General features: G+C 40.9%; 3 protein-coding genes across 3 annotated transcripts; all 3 read right to left on the bottom strand.

Moving 5' to 3' along the window:
- Window positions 1-3716: 3716 nt before the first annotated feature.
- On the bottom strand, window positions 3717-4358 carry LOC113897800 (interferon omega-1-like). The gene has a single exon (XM_027550777.1). The coding sequence runs from the start codon at window positions 4302-4304 to the stop codon at window positions 3717-3719; it is 588 nt and encodes a 195-aa protein (XP_027406578.1). The 5' UTR covers window positions 4305-4358.
- Window positions 4359-9380: 5022 nt separating this feature from the next.
- LOC113897799 (interferon alpha-H-like) lies at window positions 9381-10040 on the bottom strand. Its single transcript, XM_027550776.1, has one exon. It carries the CDS (start codon window positions 10038-10040, stop codon window positions 9471-9473), a length of 570 nt encoding a protein of 189 aa, XP_027406577.1. The 3' UTR covers window positions 9381-9470.
- Window positions 10041-17621: 7581 nt separating this feature from the next.
- On the bottom strand, window positions 17622-18242 carry LOC113897798 (interferon omega-1-like). The gene has a single exon (XM_027550775.1). It carries the CDS (start codon window positions 18207-18209, stop codon window positions 17622-17624), a length of 588 nt encoding a protein of 195 aa, XP_027406576.1. The 5' UTR covers window positions 18210-18242.
- Between the last annotated feature and the right edge of the window lie 5079 nt (window positions 18243-23321).

Here is a 23321-nt window from a genome sequence, read left to right as displayed (position 1 = left end):
AGTGGTAAAGAATCCACCTGACAATGTAGGAGCCACAGGAAACAGGGGTTTAGTTCCTGGATTGGGAAGATTCCTTGGAGGAGGAAATGGTAACACACTGCAGTATTCTTGGTGGGATAATCCCATGGACAGAGGAGCATGGTGGGTAAATCCAAGAGGTCACAAAGAATTCAAGCAAGAGTTGAACACCACTAAACCTGTATGCAGGTCAGGAAGCAATGGTTAGAACTGGACATGGAATAACAGACTGGTTCCAAATAGGAAAAGGAGTACATCAAGACTGTATATTGTCACCCTGCAGAGTACATCATGAGAAACACTGGGCTGGAAGAAGCACAAGCTGGAATCAAGATTGCCGGGAGAAATCTCAATAACCTCAGGTATGCAGATGACACCACCCTTATGGCAGAGAGTAAAGAGGAACTAAAAAGCCTCTTGATAAAAGTGAAAGAGGAGAGTGAAAAAGTTGGCTTAAAGCTCAATATTCAGAAAACTAAGATCATGGCATCTGGTCCCATCACTTCATGGGAAATAGATGGGGAAACAGTGGAAACAGTGTCAGACTTTACTTTTGGGGGCTCCAAAATCACTGCAGATGGTGACTGCAGCCATGAAATTAAAAGACGTTTACTCCTTGGAAGGAAAGTTATGACCAACCTAGATAGCATATTCAAAAGCAGAGACATTACTTTGCCAACAAAGGTCCATCTAGTCAAGGCTATGGTTTTTCCAGTGGTTATGTATGGATGTGAGAGTTGGACTGTGGAAGAAAGCTGAGCACCCGAAGAACTGATGTTTTTGAACTGTGGTGTTGGAGAAGACTCTTGAGAGTCCCTTGGACTGCAAGGAGATCCAACCAGTCCATTCTAAAGGAGATCAGTCCTGGGTGTTCTTTGGAAGGACTGATGCTGAAGCTGGAACTCCAGTACTCTGGCCACCTCATGCGAAGAGTTGACTGCTTTTAAAGACTGATGCTAGGAGGGATTGGGGGCAGGAGGAGAAGGGGATGACAGAGGATGAGATGGCTGGGTGGCATCACCGACTCGATGGACGTGAGTTTGAGTGAACTCCGGGAGTTGGTGATGGACAGGGAGGGCTGGTGTGCTGCAATTCATGGGGTCACAAAGAATCAGACACGACTGAGCGACTGAACTGAACTGAACTGAAGCATGCGTGCAACATACTTTCAAACTCACTGTGTTTCATTTGTTGTAAGCAAAATGGTAGTCCTCCTATGAGTAAGCTGTTTTGTTTTTGTTTTGTTTATTTATTTATTTGGCTGTGGTGGGTCTTAGTTACTGCATGCACGGTCTTCCAACATCCTTGCAGTGTGATCTTTAGTTTCGCTTGTGGGACCTAGTTCCCTGACGAGGATGAAACCCGGGCCCCCTGCACTGGGAGCTCGGAGTCTAAGCTACTGGACCGCCAGGGAATTCCCTGAACAAGCTGTTTTATTTCTAGATGGGTTTATGGAGGGTTTTAGTAGAGCTTTATTAACTTTTACCATTTGGTTTAAAATAGCATCCTGCCAAATTAAACTGCATGAAAATGTATAATCTTTTTGTGCCAAAATGCTTTAAATTTCAGCACAACGTACATTGTCACTTGATACTATATCTTTTAATATTTGGCAGACATCTTTACTTTATGTGTGAAGTGCCACGATTACACATGACCTTGATACCCATCAGATGTCTATTTATGTTATTAATATGGATTTTAGAATAGGAAAACTGAAAAAATACATTTATCCTCTGTACAGTACTAAAAAAACTTATCATATGTCAAGTCACAAAAGCAATATGTTGATGATTGAACTAAAACTATGAGTTGAATAAGGCACAAATTTAGCATAATGATTCTTGAGGGAAATAATGAATTGTTCATCATTGCATGCACTTCTCTGTCTTTCCACTCTGACAAGTCCACCACAAAGTAATATTATTTACAAAAATGAGAAATTGCTATTTTAGCCAAATAATGATTTAAAATAGTAAAATATTTAAAATAATCATGTTTCTGTCATTTCCTACATTCTTCAAAATAATTCTCAGAAAACATATTGCAAAAACAGAACAAGATATGCACAGAGATAGTAAGCTACACTTTCCTCAAAGTTCCACCTATTTCTCTCCTCTGCTTCACAAACAAGTTTGCAAAATCGTTGTCTGTACACAGTACCCTTAATTCCCCTTCTTCACTTACTCGCATCTGGTTTCTGCCCCATTAATTCTAATAAACAAGATCCTGCTACGGTCACTGGTGGCGTATGTTTCAGGTCCTCTGGGACAGGTCAGTCCTCACTCACCCTGCAAGTCCCACCGTGTCTTTGAAACACACTCCTTTCCTTCAATAGTCTCTCCCCTGTTCATCCTTGTGTCCTTCTCACTGCACTGCCCCCTACCTCAGTGCCTGTTGCAGACTCGCATCTGCCTGACCCTTAAATACTGAGGGGCCTCTTCTCATTGTCTATTCTGTTTATAAGCGACCACATCCATCCCCATTTCCTTATTACCAGACACACAATGCTGCTGCTGCTGCTGCTAAGTCTCTTCAGTTGTGTCCAACTGTGTGACCCCATAGACGGCAGCCCACCAGGCTCCTCTGTCCCTGGGATTCTCTAGGCAAGAACACTGGAGTGGGTTGCCATTTCCCTCTCCGAGACACACAATAAAGAATTTCAAATCAGTACTTTTACCTGTGGCGTTTGTTTATTGTAGACCCACTTGGCCAAAAGCCAATCAGGCTTCTACAATTACATACCTCCCAGGTACCATAGAAAAGGTATCCCTCTTTTTTCCCTGAAAATTACCTGTAAAAATTACCTGTAAGTATCTTCTGATGTGAGAACCCAGTTTTCCATTACTTCTTTTTGTATTTTTTAATATAATTGAAAATTTTTAAAAATACATTATTTTTATGTATCGTTCTCTATGAGACTGAAAGTTTCAACGTAGAAGGTACTGAATTAGATTTATTTACCAGTGTTTCTTAAAGGCAATTCCACAATCTGCCACTTTGATACTCAATTAATACATGTGACATGAACTGAATGAATGAATGAGTAGATAAGTGTTACCATCAATTACTCACTTTTGTTTAGAATACTGAAGATTGAATTTAGGTGTTAAGAATAAACAGACTAAGGGTCTGGATTTCTACACAGAGACCACTGCACAAATATGTTTCCAGTGAGGCAGTGTCACCTGTGGAGATTTCTTTGCTCAAAACACAGGATTTTCTACTTAAATACTCATTGCTGGATTAGTTCATTTTTGTGTGTATTCAATCATTCAGTAAAAATATGTTTGGAAATGCCATTCACTAAAAGAGAGCAGAATAAATTTGATCTCACACACAAAAAAAGAAAACTAAAAGAGTTTGATAAGAATTTAATAAATAAAAAATCATAGTTAATGAAATGGAAAGCTGAACATATTTCCTAAATCTTAATACAATGTGAAGGCAAACATCCTTATATGAAAATATAAATATGACAAGAACAAATATAAATAAACAATAAATAAATCAGGGAAATAATCACTTAAGGAATGATGACCCTAGAGCTAAGTTTTTAACATCCTTGCTTAATACTACAAAATATATGCTTAAGTAATTCGGTAAATTTTGTGGCTAAAGCAGAAATCAGAAACTTCTGAAATGACCACAGGTGAATGTGCAAGGCTGATGTGACATCTTAGTCAGTGAGAGTCATTTCAAGGTGAGTTCAGATCTCCACCCATCTTTCTTAACCTTTCTTGCAAGCTGGTTGATGACGAGAGGGCTCTCATCATCTCCACTCTGACGATTTCCCAGGCGCAGTCGCTGTATTCCTTCTCTTGCAGGTAGACATGGATTCCCTGGAAGTACCCCTTCACAGCCAGTGTGGGGCCCGTCCTTCCCAGGGCAGAGTCTTCCTCTTCCATCACCTGCCCCAGGCAGGCATCCAGATCGTCCAGCTGCTGATGGAGTCCAGTGCAGAGCTGCTCCAGCAGGGTGGTGTCCCAGGCAGCAGAGGAGCGCTCTGTGTGGAAGAGGTTGAAGCTCTGCTGGAGCATCTCATGGAGCACAGAGATGGCCTGGGCCTCCTGGAGCTGGCTGCCCTCCACCGTCTCCTGGGGGAAAGCGAAGTCTTTTCTGTCCTGCAGACAGAAGCGAGAGGACAGTCTCCTCATTTGGCCCAGGAGCCTGAGGTTCTGCCTGCCAACCAGCATGTGGTTCTGAGACAGGTCACAGCCCAGGGATCCTCCCGGGCTGTAGCTGACCAGCACCAGGGCCATCAGTAGAGAGAGCACGAAGGCCATGGGGAAGATGAGGCTGCTGCTGGGCTGGCTGGGACGGCGTCTGGAGGAACCTTGAGGTAGGTTCTCTGATGCCACTCTTTCTAAGCAAGGCCATTAAATAGGGAACATGGTAGTTTTTATTTTCTAGTCATTTCTATACACTTTTAGTTCCTTTTTTGATTTTCCTGTATTTATTCTGAATATGGTCAAAGAAATTGTCATCAGTCTAAACTATTAATTTTATCTATTTCCCAATAACTTAAAATGTACCCATCCAAATGGATATTTATCAATCAAATGAGAAAGGTCTTTTACTTAACTCAGGAGCGATGTATATTTGTAATTACACACATTATTGCTTTTTGTGTCTTATGCATAAATGTTGCTCTGCTCTTGTTCATGAACTCATCTGTAGCCTTGATCTTAGGCTCCACTTTTCCCTCTTACTTTACATAGGAAGCCAGGCTCCCTCATCTCTATGTTTCTGTGTTTATAAAGTATTTACCAGTTCACTCTGGTAATTAAGCTCTTTGAAATAAATGATGGTTTATCTTCAGTGTTCGATTTAGAGAAGATTCTGATTATTGTGAGTCCATGAGCTCCTCCCATGTTTCTCTTCCTTCTAGAACACATTCCTGCAGGTCCACGTGGTTGTGCTTCAGGGAACCACGAAGTCAGGACTATTACAGACATCACGCTTTCTTTCCACCATTTTCATGCTGGAGACGTATTGTCCTTCACTGGCTGGGCCAGTACCCCACCAGAATCCTGGTTCTTCTCAGGGAACATGGTAAGGAGACTCTAATTCCAGGATAATTGTATTTCCCCAGGTGTACATCACTCACATGGGAGAGATCACATGGAGCCACCCCCTGTCCTTTGGAGTGACTGAGTCCCCTTGCTCACCTGCTGGGTTCCCTCCCTGCAGACAGGCTCACCACAGCCTGAGAACGTGAAAAATCTTTCTGTGGAGGGCTTGTTTACTTGTTGGGAAAATAGATTGTCTTCCTAAACCCCCACCTTCTCCTCTGGAATGTTTGTGTGAAGGACCCGAGTTCCCAGTGGTGATCCCTCTTCTCCTGACCCATATCCCCAAGTGTCCTAAGTGTCAGTATTGCTCACATGCTGAGAGTAAGGTGTGTTTGTGCAAGTAGAGAGAGGAATTATCCAACTACAATTGTTTTACCTTTAGTAGAGAGATAATTTTTATTTATAGTATAGATTTATCTGTATAGTATAGATTTATCATTCAACTCTCTTAATTTTTTGAACACGTGTGATGTTCAGAGTTTCTGGGTTGGCGGAATGAGATTCAGCGGTGTTGCTGTCTCTCATCAGAAGTTCATGTCACAGAACCTCATGAGCTTCAGTTGTTCATTCAGTCAATTGATTCCACTGGGCTTTGTACCTCTGTCTCTGTCTTCCTCTGAGAATGCAGGGCAGTGAGACTCACACTACTCAGTCGGGGGGAAATAGCCTTCTTTCTTTGCTTGTGCGTGATTCTTCAGTTGAAGTTGTTTTAATTTATATTGACATACTGGACAAGATTAGTCTCACTGCTCCTGCTCTAGTCCTAATTCATGATGAGGTGAGAACAATAAAAGGAAGTAAAGAAAGCCAGAGGGGCTGTATCTCTATCATTTTCAAGACTTTAGATTTTTTTGTTTTTCTTTGCAACTTTCCTAGAAAGTAAAATTCGAGATGAGAAAACAAATGTAGACAAAAAGAAAACAAATGTAAATCTGAACGTCATGAATATGAAAAAAGGGAAGTGGCTTTCCCCTGACACGATGACGTTTTCTGAGTTAGCAAACTTCAGTGCAGCACAGCTGGGGACACGCTGAGGCAGAGGGGAAGGATGAGGCCAGTGTGAACAACAGAAAGGCTGGGACACAGCTGCGTCTGCCAGAAACTCAATGAAGGAAAAGTTCTGGGTCAGTTGACTGCCCTTTGCTTTGCAGGATTAGTTACCTCATTTTTCTTTCATTTAATCCATGTAAGATCAGTTTTAGGAGAGAAGGAAGAAGTCACACCCATCAGCTCATATGAAACTGATAAGCGGAACCTCAGTTGGTATAACACTAACTCTCTGTGGCAGAATCGTGGAGACCAGCCTTGCTGAGCATCTGTCCTCGTGATAAATCCACTCAACAATGAGAAGATGCTTTGTGAAAGCTAGAATTAAATAAAAGGGAATCAGATAATTCCAAAGATCCTTTTGTTAATCTGGGTAATAGTAATCATAATATTGAAAAGTAATAACTGGATTTTGTTTGCTACTAATGGACTTTCCATTTTAAGCTCTTTAAAATATTAACTCAGTTCTCTCATTAACCCTATTTGGATCACAGCATTTATACAACTGGAGAGAAATATCAATCTGGAGCACTGAACTATTCCCAATGTACCAAATACAAAGGTACACCTAAGGAGCTTTACAATGATTTGTCTGAACAAGCCCATTAAAAAGAGTGAAGGGTTCAAATGAACATGATACTGGGAAACCAACAAAATAAATTGGAGGAGGAGAATGAGATGACAAAAGCCCTTAAATCCCTTGCAAATGCTAAATGGCTTTGTAGGGCAATAAGGGAGGTGGTCTTAAGTCTAGAGAAATCTCTTTAAGGTCTAATCAAAATAGACAAAATTGCTATTAAGTAGTTAGAGGGGAACAGATGTTTCTGCTAATTGAAAAATAAAAATAAATGAGGGACTTTCCTACAGGTCAGGATCTGGCCCTTCTCACTGTGACCTGGATTCAGTCCCTGGTATGAAAAATTAGGTCCCGCAAGCCATGAGGTGGTAAATCTAAGATTTTATGAGTGATTTCTTCAATGAGATATAGTAAAATAACTTTATTAGCCCTATAAGAGCTGAGCCCTGGGATCTTTGTATTTTAAATTCTGGACTTTTCTCGTGAGTTTAAGAACGAAGGGAGAGTATCAATTTCTAGCCACATGAACTCTGACTTTTCCCCTTTGAGATGACAGCTAAAATGTCACTTGGCATCTTGTTCCCAACAAGTAAACAAGTGGGAATGAAGTCACTACCCATTGTGTTTCCTGGCCTCCAGCAGGCTCTGATAGAAGTTCAGGATGGAGATTGGAAAGAGGCACTCTGTGCTCTGGGAAACTAACACAACAGACCAGCAGAGAGTTAGACAATTTTCCTGAGAAAAAGTTATGAACCCAGTTTTTGCAACTCCTCATAGGTAGAAGAGCACTAAAATCATTCATGGATTTATCTGTTCCTACTGACTCTCAGCCACCTACCAAGTGATGGCATGTAACCCCTTTAGCATAATCACATTTATATACTGACCCCCTCTAAAACCTTGAAGCAGTTCCTCAGAGCTGAGTAGAGTCTGTCCTCTTGGCTAGAATCCTCAGTAAGCCCACCCAAAAAACTGAAGTCCCGGCAGTCAGGTTGCCAGTATTTTTTCAGTTGCCAAGAATCCTTTGTGGTACTCCCTCCCTTTTAAGGTTGAGGTCATAGGACTCAATTTTAAGTCCTTTTCTCATTTTATACTCTTTTCCCATTTGATCAGTTTTTCTGTTCCATGCTTTATGTTTAATGGAATTGCTTGTAAATTTCCAACTCCAATATCCAATGGACATTTGCACTGATATATTTACTAATGAGAGGGTAACAGGCAGGAAGGTCAGGGGTCTCCAAAGGGAGGAAATAGCCTGCACATGTCAGACATTTTTCTCTCTCTTAAGCGGCAGGAGGAAACAAACTAGCGATATTTTTTCCTTCTCTATACAAATTTAAAAGGAGGTTTCTCTTAAAATACTGTGTTGCCATAATGACATCTGGTTTCACCTGAAGTTAACTATTCTCAAACTTAGAGATAACCAATGCCTTTTTCTTATGGAAATGTTTGTCTTAAGCTATGCTAATATACTATACATTTACCCCAAACTCTGTCTTCAAGTTGGTTCTGCCTCTTGGCTCAGAACCTACTTGACAAACCAGTATGTTATACTCAGATATTGTTCCCCTAATCTATGTAAATGAAACTATTTATATGGTGATCTGCCCTTCTTCAATATTCAAGTTAATCATTTTATGGCCCAGGATGAACCATTTGGTGCCAAGATTATCCCAAAATGCATCTTATGGGTGAGGGGCCTGGTGCCATTCTGAGTTTTAAGACATACCTTTCTTTCATTAACAGACTGCTAGTGACTATATAACATCCTGCTGAAGACTAGCAGGGGGGTACTCTTTCTGCCCTCTTCTGATGCCTATGTCAGAAGCTTTCTCTATCTCCTTTATACTTTAATAAAACTTTATTACACAAAAGCTCTGAGCGATCAAGCCTCATCTCTGGCCCCAGATTGAATTCTTCTCCTCCGAGGGCCAAGAATCCCGGCGTCTTTGCGTGATTCAACATTTCACTAATTACCCCTATAGTACTTAACATTTATATCCTCTCACAGCTTGGTCCATATTCTACTGGCAGTATTCTAATTTTCTCCCTTTTATTGTAGAATTCAACCTAACTGATACTCATTTCTACTACTAATTAGTACTATTTTAAAAATAGTTAACATTTTAATATGAATTAACTGATTATTGATTTGATATAATTTCCTTTTAAAAAAAATCAAAGTTACAAAAATGATTGAATTAGTTATGTTTATATCTAGGTCTTGAGGGCAACACACAACCTGGCTAAATGAAGTGTATTTTTCACTCTAATCTGCATATCAAAAAAATGGGTCAAGGACTTGTAAAATAAATTCTTTAATCAAGTTGTGCATTCACCTCGGTGTTGCTTTTTTAAAGAAAAAAGCAAAGGATGTTTTTTAATAGTAATAATTTAATGAATAATAAAAATTATAAGCTGACTAAATACAAAATATGTATTTTCCCTTAAGTATACATACATAATATTATATAAACAAAATAATTTAAGTAAATATAAATAAATAAATAAATATTAAAGTAGATAAATGTCCATGTAGATAAATAAGTAGATAGATCAGCTTTAGTATCTGTGAGGGAGTAGTTCCTGTAGAGTAAAACATGATATCCTTTAATATTCCTGAAAACCTTTGACAAATTGAATCAATTCAGGGCAGGATGACAGCAGAAATGAGAGTCCTTGACATGGCAGCACAGGAGGAAGTGTGGTCTGTTGGTCCATGACAGTCATTTCCGTGTTGAACCAGGTGTGTGTCAGTCCTTTCTCCTGAATCTCTCCTGCAAGTTTGTTGAGGAAGAGAAGGCTCTCATGACTTCTGCTCTGACAACCTCCCAGGCACAAGGGTTGTGTCTCTTCTCTCGCAGATAGAGAGTGAGTCTGTGGAAGTATTTCCTCACAGCCAGGCTGGAATCCTCCTTGAGCAGGGGAGCCCCTCGCAGCCCCTCCTCCTGCCTCAGACAGGCTTGCAGGTCAGTGAGCTGCTGATCCAGTGCAGCGTGGAGCTTGTCCAGGAGGCTCTCATCCCACGTGGCAGCCGAGCCCTCTGTGCTGAAGAGCTGGAACGTGTGCTGGGTCACCTCGTGGAGCACAGAGATGGCTTGAGCCTTTTGCAACTGGCTGCTACCCAGCGCATCCTGTGGGAATGCGAAGTCATTTCTGTCCTGCAGGCAGGAGGAAGGGGAGACCCTCCTCAGTTGTCGCAGGAGCATCAGGACCCTCCTGTTGGGCAGGCTGTAGGAGTGAGGCAGGTGGCAGCCCAGAGAGCAGATGGCATTGCAGCTGAGCAGCAGCAGGGACAGGAGGAAGGACCAGGCTGGGGCCATCGGGGACCTTGCAGATACTTCTGGCCTGGGGAGGTGGGTGACTCTGTGAACCTGCTTTCTAGGTTCTCTGAAGACCTTCCTTCAGGTCTGTGTCTTAAATAGGAGCCCATGCTTTCCATTTTCTGAAAGTTCCCTTTTGCTTTCTACTTTTGTTTTTGCTTTTCATTTTGCACTCTTCAAATGGGTTAGGACAGCATTTCACAAACGTTGTTTTCATTATTGCCCCCCCCTTCCCCTATTGACAGAGTCTTCTGAGATATTTTTTTCCTATTACCCCGACCATGAAATTTTAACAACACGATTATGCTGTGGATCCATCTTTGTACTCCATGCATATCTTTATACATAGAAAAAGAAAGTGCAAAGCTTCCTTGTTGTATTCACCCTAGGGTTAACAATGCCATAAAATGAAAGGTGTACATTAAATGTAAAAGCTGTTGAATTTTATTTAACTTGATGAATGAGTTTGAAGAATGACTTTTAATGGAGGATACTTACTTATATAAATAGTAATGTACCAAATTACATATTCATATGAAATTCATTTAAAAATGTATAATAATACCACAGTATAGATAGACTTAAAAATCTTTCAAAACTCAAAATCATTGAAAATCTTAAATTATTTTCTTATTATTTATTTTGAGGTACTTTTAACTTTCCTTCAAATCAGAAACCAATTTTTAATTCCCTGGCTACTCAATATTCATCTCTATTTTATCAACATTTCTTTCTGTTTAGCTCTTGACATGCTTTTATGCGTATTCTTGACAACTTTGATAGGGATAAGTAATAAAATACCATGATATCACTCCAATGGAAGAAAGTGAAGAGGAACTAAAGAGCCTTATGATGAGGTGAAACAGGAGACTGAAAGACTGGGATAACACTCAACATTTAAAAACCTAAGCTTATGACACCTATGGCGAATAGATGGGGAAAAAGTGGAAAATGACAAATTTTCTTTTCTTTGTCTCCAAAATCACTGTGGGCAGTGACTTCAGCTACAAAATTAAAAGACAGTTGCTCCTTGGAAGAAAAGCTATGACAGAACTAGACAGCATATTAAAAAGCATAGGCATCACTTTGATGACAAAGGTCTGTATAGTCAAAGCTATGGTATTTCCAATGATCTTGGGAGAGTTGGACCACAAAGAAAGCTGAGCGCAGTAGAATTTTACTTTCAAATTGTGTTGCCTTAGAAGACTCTTAAGGGTCCTTTGGTCAACAAGTAGATGAAACCAGTCACGAAATCAAACCTGAATATTTTTGGAAGGACTGACGCTGAAGCTGAAACTCCAATAAATAAGTGTTAGTTGCTCAGTCGTGTCTTGATCTTTGCGACCACATGGACTCTAGCCAGCCAGTTGCTCTTCTGTCCATGGAATTCTCCAGGCAAGAATACTGGAGTAGGTTGCCATTCCCTTCTCCAGGGGTCTTCCTGACCCAGGGATCAAACTTGGGTCTCCTGCATTGCAAGTACATTCTTTACCATCTGAGCTACCAGGGAAGCCCTATACTTTGGCCATCTGATGTACAGAGCCAACTCAATGGAAAAGACCCTGATGCTGGGGAAGATTGAGGGCAGGAGGAGAAGGGGGCGACAGAGGATGAGGGTTTGATGGCATTACCAACTCAATGGCAATGAATTTGAGCAAACTCCAGGAGATAGTGAAGGACAGGGAATCCTGGTGTGCTGCAGTCCATGGGGTCGCAAAGAGTAGGACAGGATTTAGTGGCTCAAAAATAACAGTAAAATTTCCTTCCATTGAACCCTGAATGGTAAGCTTCTCCAGGCAGCTGCAAGAGGGAGGTCTTTTTCTTGGGTTCCTTTGGGAAATGCCCCACTTGGGAGAGTTTGCAGTTCTGGGTTCTGCAGACAACCAGGGCATAGCATCCTCAGTGAGCCTCTTGATACTGACTTACTGTCACGGGAAAAACCTTTCTTTTTCACAGGGAGTCTTGTCATAGCCATGCCAGCGACAGTGTTCTCTGGTTGGAAGCATGGAACCTTGCATTTTCTGAGCCTTCCCTAGAGTTTTGTGCTTTATTTTCCAGGAAGGATTCCACTTACTGAGGGGTTTCAGGTGGGGAGTCAGCGAGTTGGAGTTGATTTTACAGATCTGGATCCTTTCTGGTGTGATCCAGTGACAGCTCAGAGACAGGGGAACCTGGCAGTGGTAATGGGACCTCTGGAAGGTGTCTGGGATGCCCTGGGGGTGAGTCAGAGGGTGGCCACCACCAGGGCCAAGGAGGGGAGCTGTGATTTCCTGTTTTAAGAATATTTATCCCTGCGCAGACTACATTTTAAAAAATCTTCTTCTTGGCCTATCACAGATAATAAGAAAAGAAAAGTAATTTAGAACATGGAACTAAAAGATTTCTTCTTGAACAAGTTGGCAGGAAAACTCAGGAATTAAGGGAAAATATTTTAATTGTCAAGATGCTGAAATTGACTGCCGATAACATGAAGTTAAGCAAATTGGTTAATTTCATTCCCCCTCTCTGACTTGTTACTGATTAAAAGATTGGTTGATGCAAATATTTGGACCAAGCCATGGATAGGGAACAATTGGCTAAAAGATTAAATGCCTTGAAAAAATTAAATTAAAAAAATTAAAATTTAGAAAATTATTTTGAGTATTTTTTCCCATTATCCCCTAGGAAGAACCTGAAGGCAGAGCATTCTTTCCTGTTGCCTTGTATTTCTTGGTGTTTCTTTTCTCTCAAAATACTTTTAATGTCCTTAAGATGGGCCATCATTCCTCTCTGTTTGATCCAGACTCTATGATCTTTATTTGTGAGCACAGATTACCAGTCCTTTTTGTTAAGAAGGAGGTTGAGAATAATTACACATGACAATTTCTTCTCTGTCATGTGTGCTTTGAACATGAAATATTTATGTACGACTTCAACTAGTGTATTGCAGGAGCTAAAAATGCCATGCCCTGTGTCTTAATTCAGGCTGCTCTAACAAGGTCCCAAAGCCTGGGTGGCTCATCAGTGATAGAAGTTTATTTGTCAGAATGGTGGGGGCTGAAGTGTGAGATCAGGGTACCAGCAGGGTTGAGTTCTGGTGAGAACTCTCTTTTGGGTTGCAAACTGCCAGCTTCTCTCTGTCCTCCTATGGTGGAGAGGAAAGAGGAAGCAAAGTGTCTTGTGAGTCTCATAAAGACAATAATCCCATGCTTAAGGAATCCCTCCTCATAACGTCATCTATTGGAAGTGGATGAGCAAATTAGAAGTGTTCAAACGAGATGGCAAGAGGGGAGATCGACATTTTAGGAATCAGTGAACTAAAAAGGACTGGAATGGATGCATTTGACTCAGATGACCATTATATCTACTATTGTGAGCAAGAATCCCTTAGAAGAAATGGAATAGCCATCATAGTCAACAAAAGAGTCTGAGATGCAGTACTTGGATGCAATCCCCAAAATGACAGAATGACCTCTGTTCATTTCCAAGGAAAACCATTCAATATCACAGTAATCCAAGTCTATGCCCCAACCAGTAATGCTGAAGAAGCTGAAGTTGAATGGTTCTTTGAAGACCTACAAGACCTTCTAGAACTAACACCCCCAAAAGATGTCCTTTTCATTATATAGGACTGGAATGCAAAAGTAGGAAGTCATGAAACACCTGGAATAATAGGCAAATTTGGCCTTGGAGTCCAAAATGAAGCAGGGTAAAGGCTAATAGAGTTTTGCCAAGAGAACTCACTGGTCATAGCAAACACACTCTTCTAAAAACCCAGAAGACTCTACACATGGACATCACCAAATGGTCAATACTGAAATCAGATTGATTACATTTTTTGCAACCAAAGATGGAGAAGCTCTATACAGACAGCAAAAACAAAACTGGGAGCTGACTGTAGCTCAGATCATGAACTCCTTATTGCCAAATTTAGACTTAAATTGAAGAAAGTAGGGAAAAACACTAGACCATTCATGTATGACCTAAATCAAATCCCTTATGATTATACAGTAGAAGTGAGAAATAGATTCAAGGGATTAGATCTGATAGACAGAGTGCCTGAAGAACTATGGATGGAGGTTTGTGACCTTGTACAGGAGGCAGTGATCAACAACATCCCCAAGAAAAAGAAATGCAAAAAGGCAAAATGGTTGACTGAGGAGGCCTTACAAATAGCTATTAAAAGAAGAGAAGTGAAAGGCAAAGGGGACAAGGAAAGATATACCCATCTGAATGCAGTTCCAAAGAATAGCAAGAAGAGATAAGAAAGCCTTTCTCGGTGATCAATGCAAAGAAACAGAGGAAAGCAATAGAATGGGAAAGACTAGAGATCTCTTCAAGAAAAGTAGAGATACCAAGGGAACATTTCATGCAAAGATGGGCACAATTAAGAACAGAAATGGTAAGGACCTAACAGAAGCAGAAGATAATAAGAGGTGGCAAGAATACACAGAAGAACTGTACAAAAAAGATCTTCATGACCCAGATAACCACGATGGTGTGATCACTCACCTAGAGCCAGACATCCTGGAATGTGAAGTCAAGTGGGCCTTAGGAAACATCACTATGAACAAAGCTAGTGGAGATGATGAAATTGCAGTTGAGCTATTTCAAATCCTAAAAAATGATGCTGTGAAAGTGCTACACTCAATATGCTAGCAAATTGGGAAAACTCAGCAGTAGCCACAGGACTGGAAAAGGTCAGTTTTCATTCCAATCCCAAAGAAAGGCAATGCCAAAGAATGTTCAAACTACCACACAATTGCATTCATCTCACGCGCTAGCAAAGTAATGCTCAAAATTCTCCAAGCCAGGCTTCAACAGTACATGAACCATGAACTTCCAGATGTTCAAGCTGGTTTTAGGAAAGGCAGAGGAACCAGAAATCAAATGGCCAAAATCCGTTGGATCATCAAAAAAGCGAGAGAGTTCCAGAAAAAACATCTACTTCTGCTTTATTGACTATGCTAAAGCCTTTGACTGTGTAGACCACAACAAATTGTGGAAAATTCTTCAAAAGATGGGAATAGCAGACCCCCTGATCTGCCTCCTGAGAAATCTGTATGCAGGTCGAGAAGCAATAGTTAGAACAACATGAAACAACAGACTGGTTCCAAATAGGAAAAGAAGTATGTCAAGGCTGTATATTGTCACCCTGCTTGTTTAACTTATATGCAAAGTACATCATGAGAAATACTGGACTGTATGAAACACAAGTTAGAATCAAGATTGTCAGGAGAAATATCCGTAACCTCAGATACGCAATAACCTCTGACACTCTTATGAGAGAAAGCAAAGAAGAACTAAAGAGCCTCTTTATGAAAGTGAAACAGGAGAGTGAAAAAGTTGGCTTAAACCTCAACATTCAGAAAACTAAGATCATGGCATCCGGTCCCATTACTTCATAGCAAATAGGTAGGGAAACAATGGAAAGAGTGAGAGGCTTTATTTTTCTGGGCTCCAAAATCACTGCAGATGGTGATTGCAGCCATGATATTAAAAGATGCTTGCTCCTTGGAAGAAAACCTATCACCAACCTAGATAGCATATTCAAAAGCAGAGACATTACTTTGCCAACAAAGGTCCATCTAGTCAAGGCTATGGTTTTTCCAATTGTCACGTATGGATATGAAAGTTGGACTATAAAGAAAGCTGAGCATGGAAGAATTGATGCTTTTGAACTGTGTTGTTGGAGAAGACTCTTGAGAGTCCCTTGGACTGCAAGGAGATCCAGCCAGTCTATCCTAAAGGAAATCAGTCCTGAATATTCATTGGAGGGACTGATGTTGAAGCTGAAACTCCAATGCTTTGGCCACCTGATGTGAAGAACTGACTCATTTGAAAAGACCCTGATGCTGGGAAAGATTGAAGGTAGAGTAGAAGGGGACGACAGAGGATGAGATGGTTGCATGGCATCACCTAGTCAATGGACATGAGTTTAAGTAAGCTCCGGGAGTTGGTGCAGGATAGGGAAGCCTGGCATGCTATAGTCCATAGGGTCACAAAGAGTTGGACACAACTGAACTGAACTGAACTGAACCTCATCTAAACCTAATGATCTCTGTAATATCCCATCTTCTGTTATGGTCACATGGTGGGGGTACCTTTCATTATACGAATTTTGGGTACACACACGCATTAAGTCCGTAACATGGTAAGAAGATACCGACGTGTTGTGTTTATGGCAATGATTCATTAGAATATATTTCATTCTTGATATTTATTTGAGGATAAAAAAACACATTCCTTGATGTTGCCATCACTTTTTGTGGCACATTAGTTCTGAATTGATTACTAACTAAATGTTACAACGCTACTGTGAACATAATTACCAAGGACCTACCAGAAAAATTCCACAGATCAGTCTTTATAAAAAAATGATGTTGTCAGGAACTACAAATTCCTTAGCCCTTAAAAGGGACACTTAATCCTTCCAACATAGTTGAAACTGAGTTGTAAATATTCTCATTTCCAAGAGCCACCTGGTAAGACTTTATTTGAGTGAAATAATGTAATAAGAAAATGGCAAATCCAGGTTTCAAAACCTAATATGTCAGATTCCAAGCCCCACCTCCCTAAACACCATAAACATCTGTGCAAACTGCATGTATTGAACCATCACTTATTTTCCTGTTTTACTAACATGCATTGTGCCTTTGTTGTCTATACCTCACTGTTACAGTACTTTATATTTTCATTAGTTTATTGTCTATCTCCAAATTTCTAGATAAATTGAGCAGTTTACAAATTTACACATAATCCTGATGAGTTCATATAATTAGCAAAATAAAACTATCAACTGGTAATTATTTCTGAGAGTCTAATGTGATTGACAAAATTAATAATTCTAATAATAATTAAATAATCATATTTAACTGACCATATAGATTTATAGAGATTGCTGAATTAGTCCTCACCATAAATTTGAGATATGTGATAGATAAGACCCCTGAGAGTTATAGGCCCTGCAAGAGATTGGATTACAAATATTTCCATGAGCCTCTGTAGAAAATGGGCTTCCCTTGTGGCTCAGTGGGTGAAGAAAGCACCTGTCCATGCGGGAGATGAGTGTTGGATCCATGGGTTGGGAAGATCCTCTGGAGAAGGGAATGGCAACCCACACCAGTATTCTTGCCTGGGAAATCCCATGGACAAGGGAAGCCTGGCAAGCTACAATCTATGGGGTACAAAAGAGTTGGACTTGACTTACAAACTAAATAAAAACAATAAAAACTCAGGAAATTCATCTTCATAAAGATTTAATAAATAAAAGAAATTACAAATTTAATGAACTGGAAATGTAAATGTATTTTCTAAATTTTAATACAGTGTAAAAAAATCTTTTATATGAGAAAATAAATATGATGAGATAAAAGAATAAATATAACTAAATAAATAAGCAAACAAATAATAAATAACATCAATGCAGTCATTGCTTAGGACTGAATCCCCCTAAATTGAATACATTTACTTCCTACTACCGACAAAGTACTGGTTGAATTAATTTAATAAATTTTGTGATTAAAGCAGAAATCAGTCTTCTGAAATGACTACAGGTGAGCATACAAGGGTGATGTGGCATCTTAGTCAGTGAGAGTCATCTCAAGGTGAGTTCAGGTCTCCATCCATCATTCTTAACCTTTCTTGCAAGCTGGTTGATGAAGACAAGGCTCTCATGATTTCCAGTCTGACGATTTCCCAGGCGCAGTCACTGTATTCCTTCTCTTTCAGGTAGACATGGATGCCCTGGAAGTACCTCTTCATGGCCAGTGTGGGGCCCATCCTTCCCAGGGCAGAGTCTTCCTCTCCCATCACCTGCCCCAGGCAGGCGTCCAGGTCATCCAGCTGCTGATGGAGTCCAGTGTGGAGCTGCTCCAGGAGGGTGGTGTCCCAGGCAGCAGAGGAGCGCTCTGTGTGGAAGAGGTTGAAGGTCTGCTGGAGCATCTCGTGGAGCACAGAGATGGCCTGGGCCTCCTGGAGCTGGCTGCCCTCCACCATCTCCTGGGGGAAAGTGAAGTCTTTTCTGTCTTGCAGACAGAAGCGAGAGGACAGTCTCCTCATTTGGCCCAGCAGCCTAAGGTTCTTCCTGCCAACCAGCATGTGGTTCTGAGACAGGTCACAGCCCAGGGATCCTCCCGGGCCATAGCTGACCAGCACCAGGGCCATCAGTAGAGAGAGCACACAGGCCATGGGGAAGATGAGGCTGCTGCTGGTCTGGCTGAGACGGCGTCTGGTGGAACCTTGAGGTAGGTTCTCTGATGCCATGCTTTCTAAGCGAGGTCATTAAATAGGGAACATGATAGTTTTCATTTTCTAATCATTTCTATACACTTTTACTTCCTTTTTTGATTTTCCTTTATGTATTTACAATATGATCAAATAAAATGTCATAAATCTAAACTATTAATTTTGTGTATTTCCCAATAACTTCCTATGTGCCCATCCAAATGGATATTTATCAATCAAATGAGAAAGGTCTTTTTCTTAACTCAGGAGTGATGTATGTTTGTAATTACACACATTATTGCTTTTTGTCTCTCATGCATAAATGTTGCTCTGTTCTTGTCCATGAACTCATCTGTAGCCCTGATCTTAGCCTCCATTTTCCCCTCTTACTTTACATAGGAAACCAGGCTCCCTCAGCCCTGTGGTTTCTGTATTTATAAGCGATTTACCAGATTACTCTGGCAAATACGGTCTTTGAAACAAAAGATGGATTATCTTTAGTGTTTGATTTAGAAAAGAGTCTGATTATAACAAGTTCATGAGCTCTTCCCACGTTTCTCCTCCTTTTGGAACATATTCCTTCAGGCCCTGTAGTTGTGTTTTAGGGAACCATCAAGTCAGGACTATTACAGACATCGCCCTTTCTTTCCACCATTTTCATCCTGGACACCTATTTTCCTCCACAGACTGGGCCAATATCCCCACCAGAATCCTGGTTCTTCTTGGGGAACATGGGTGAGGAGACTCTAATTCCAGAATAATTGTATTTCCCCAGCAGCACCTCACTCACAGGGAGAGATCACATGGAGCCACCCCCTGTCCTCTAGAGTGACAGAGTCCCTTCCGCACCTGCTGGACTCCCAAGTTCCCAGTGGTGACCCCTCTTCTCCTGACCCATGTCTCCAGGCGTCCTAAGTGTCAATAGTGCTAAGGCGCTGAGAGCTAAAGTGTGTTTGTGCAAGTAGAGGAATTATCCAACTGCAATTATTTTACCTTTAATAGATAATTTTTATTTTACCAAATATAGATTTTATCATTCTACTCTTTTAATGTTTTGAACACGTGTGATGTTCAGAGTTTCTGAGTTGGCGGAATGAGATTCAGCGGTGTTGCTGTCTCTCATCAGAAGTTCATGTCACAGAACCTAGTGAGCTTCAGTTGTTCATTCAGTCAGTTGATTCCACTGGGCTTTGTTCCTCTGTCTCTGTCTTCCCCTGAGAATGCAGGGCAGTGAGACTCACACTACTCAGTCAGGGGGAAATAGCCTTCTTTCTTTGCTTGTGCGTGATTCTTCAGTTGAAGTTGTTTTAATTTATATTGACACACTGGACAAGATTGGTCTCACTGCTCCTGCTCTAGTCCTAATTCATGATGAGGTGAGAACAATAAAAGGAAGTAAAGAAAGCCAGAGGGGCTGTATCTCTATCATTTTCAAAACTTCAGATTTGTTTTTCTTTGCAACTTTCCTAGAAAGTAAAATTCGAGATGAGAAAACAAATGTAGACAAAAAGAAAACAAATGTAAATCTGAACGTCATGAATATGAAAAAAGGGAAGTGGCTTTCCCCTGACACGATGACGTTTTCTGAGTTAGCAAACTTCAGTGCAGCACAGCTGGGGACACGCTGAGGCAGAGGGGAAGGATGAGGCCAGTGTGAACAACAGAAAGGCTGGGACACAGCTGCGTCTGCCAGAAACTCAATGAAGGAAAAGTTCTGGGTCAGTTGACTGCCCTTTGCTTTGCAGGATTAGTTACCTCATTTTTCTTTCATTTAATCCATGTAAGATCAGTTTTAGGAGAGAAGGAAGAAGTCACACCCATCAGCTCACAAGGAATCCCAGTTGCTAGAAAACTAATGCTCTCTGGCAGGATTGTGGAGACCAACCTTCCTGAGCATCTGTCTAAGTGATAAATCTCTCAACAATGAGAAGATGCTTTACGAAAACTAAAATTAAATAAAAGGGAATCAGATAATTCCAAAGATCATTATATTAATCTGGGTAATAGTAATCATAATATTAAAAAGTAGTAACTGAATTTTGTTTGCTGCTAATAGACTTGACATTTTAAGCTCTTTAAAATATTAACTCAGGGTCTCATTAACCCTATTTGGATCACAGCATTTATACAACTGGAGAGAAATATCAATCTGGAGCATTGAACTATTCCCAATGTACCAAATACAAAGGAGCTTTATAATGATTTATCTGAACAAGCCCATTAAAAAGAGTGAAGGGTTCAAATGAACATGATACTGGGAAACCAACAAAATAAATTGAAGATGACAAAAGCCCTAATATCCCCTGCAAATGCTAAAGGGTCACTGTTAATAGTTTTGAAGGGCAATAAGGGAGGTGGTCTTAAGTCTAGAGAAATCTCTTTAAGGTCTCATCAAAATAGACAAAATTGCTATTAAGTAGTTAGAGGGGATGGAGAAGGCAATGGCACCCCACTCCAGTACTCTTGCCTGGAAAATCCCATGGATAGAGGAGCCTGGTAGGCTGTAGTCCATGGGGTCGATAAGAGTCAGACACGACTGAGCGACTTCCCTTTCACTTTTCACTTTCATGCATTGGAGAAGGAAATGGCAACCCACTCCAGTGTTCTTGCCTGGAGAATCCCAGGGACGGTAGAGCCTGGTGGGCTGCTGTCTCTGGGGTCGCACAGAGTCGGACATGACTGAAGTGACTTAGCAGCAGCAGCAGCAGTTAGAGGGGAATAGATTTTTCTGCTAATTGAAAAAAAAATAAAAACGAACGGGACTTTCCTACTGGTCAGGATCTGGTCCTTTCACACTGTGACCTGGATTTAGTCCTGGGTATGAAAAATGGGATCCCACAAGCCACAAGGTGGTAGGTCTAAGATTTTATGAGTGATTTCTTCAGTCAAATATGGGCTTCCCTGGTGGTTCCAATGGTAAAGAATCTGTCTGCCATGCAGGAGATCTGGGTTCGATCCCAAGGTAGGGAAGATCCACTGGTGAAGGGAATGGCAATCAACTCCAATATTCTTCCCTGGAAAATTCCATGGACAGCGAAGCTTGGAGAGCTATAGTCCATGAAGTTGCAAAGAGTTGGACATGACTAGGGACTAACACTTTCACACTTTCTTCAATGAAATATAGTATCCCTGGTATCTTTGTATTTTAGACTCTTGACTTTTCTCATGAGTTTAAGAACAAAAGAAAAACATCTAAGAATTTCCATCCATTTTAGCTCTGACATTTCTCCTATAAGATTACAACTAAAATGACACTCCGCATCTGGTTCTACCTGAATGAAGTCACTACCCACTGCAGTCCCTGACCTCCAACACACGCTTGATAGGAGTTCAGGGTGGAGATCAGGAAAGAGGCACTCTGTGCTGCAGGAAAACTGACACAGCAGGCTGGCAGTTCAGGTCCCTCCATTGTGTCCAGCTCTTTGCAACCCCATTGATAGTTGCACGCCAGGCTTCCCTATCTATTCCTGTCCAACAGGCCAGCAGAGAGTTAGATAATTTTCTGAGAAAAATTTATGAACCCAATTTTTGCAACTTCTCATACTTAGAAACGCTGTAAGATCTTTCAGAGAGACATCTGTACCTCCTGACTCTCAGCCACCTTCTACCAAGTGATGGCACGTAACCCCTTCAGCATAATCATGTATGTGCTGACACCCTCTAAGTCCTTGGAGCAGTTCCTCAGAGCTGAGGAGAGTTCGTCCTCCAGTTATAGTCCTCACTAGTCCTCCAAAAAAACTGAACTCTGGCAGTCATGTTGTCAGTATTTTTCAGTTGACAAGGACCCTTTGCAGAAGACCTCCTCAGGTCAACTTGCTGGTCTCATTCATAGTGAAGACACCTGCATTTCTCACCTCCAGTCCAGATGGGTCATCCTATTGTTTACTGATAGAGTCCAGTGAAGAACCTCTTTTTTTTATTTTTCCAACCATGAATTCAGATGTGGGTACTGAGAAAGCCTCATGTATTACCAAGATGGAAGAGCATACATACTTCCTGGACAGAATTATGGAAGGTTTTGAAAGGACTCCTTAGCGTGGAGAGACTACCTTGGACTCCAGGGTCAGCCTCATGGTTTTGTATAGTTGAATTTATTTAAAGTTCTAGCCTCAATGTATTAAACATTATAAAATAATACTGTAGAACTTTAATAAAAATATTGTTTAAGAAATCATTTGTTAATAAAATGATATTTTAACAGTAATATAGGAATGGTTTTTGCTTCTTTTAGGACCCTATTCCTCAGACAGGTTTCCAAGCCTCTAAATGTACTTTAAATGTCTCTCTGATGATTCATGGGGTCGCAAAGAGTCGGACACGACTGAGGGACTGGACTGAACTGAACTGAACTGACTTTAAATGTTCCTGCTCACTGCTGTTTGTACCAACTGGAAACAAGAAAAAGACGATTGATTCATCAATGTCCTTTTTCCAAATTGCCTACATTAAATACATGAATTTCCACAAAGATCTTTGCTACTTTTAGGAATTGTGATCTTCCAGAGTGTACATTACTGATATGTGTCCTTTCAGGAAGGCTCTGTCACGCTAGTTGCTAAGTGTATTAAAATCGCTGCCTGTGTCCCTTCTATTTAAGATTGTTTAATTTTGCTTGTCTCTGAAAGAGGCAAAGGTATCATGATGGAGTTAAAGAACTTCCTTGCATTTCATTGTCCCCAGGCACGTCTTGCCCTGCTCTGTGATAACTTGCTGGGTCCTAAGGAGGTAGCAAGTCTGCAACTGTGATGGGCGTGACCCTCCTCCCTTCAGAGACTCTGAAGCCTGCTGTGGTATGAATGTCACCTGTGCTGGAGGCACAGCTAGTAGCTAGGCTTTCATGCTGTCTCTGTGCTCTCAGCATCCACTTCAGTCTTCTCATTCTCTGGAAAGGAATGTTGTAGAGAAATGCTTGCCTCATTTCTGCTCATCTGTATTGTTCCATGTCCTGAGGACTTGCTGCTATTGTCTTGCTTCTTCTGAACCACTTTGTGTATCATCTTGAGATTCCTAGCTTAATAGGAAAGTAAAAATGTAAACCTAAAGGGCCTGTGCTGTGATTTTCCATAATGTTCAACA

The sequence above is a fragment of the Bos indicus x Bos taurus genome, chromosome 8 (genome assembly GCF_003369695.1).
Source record: "Bos indicus x Bos taurus breed Angus x Brahman F1 hybrid chromosome 8, Bos_hybrid_MaternalHap_v2.0, whole genome shotgun sequence".
Lineage (NCBI taxonomy): Eukaryota > Metazoa > Chordata > Mammalia > Artiodactyla > Bovidae > Bos > Bos indicus x Bos taurus.
The sequence above is the reverse complement of the archived record's forward strand: the minus strand, read 5'-3'. Positions and strand labels throughout refer to the sequence as shown.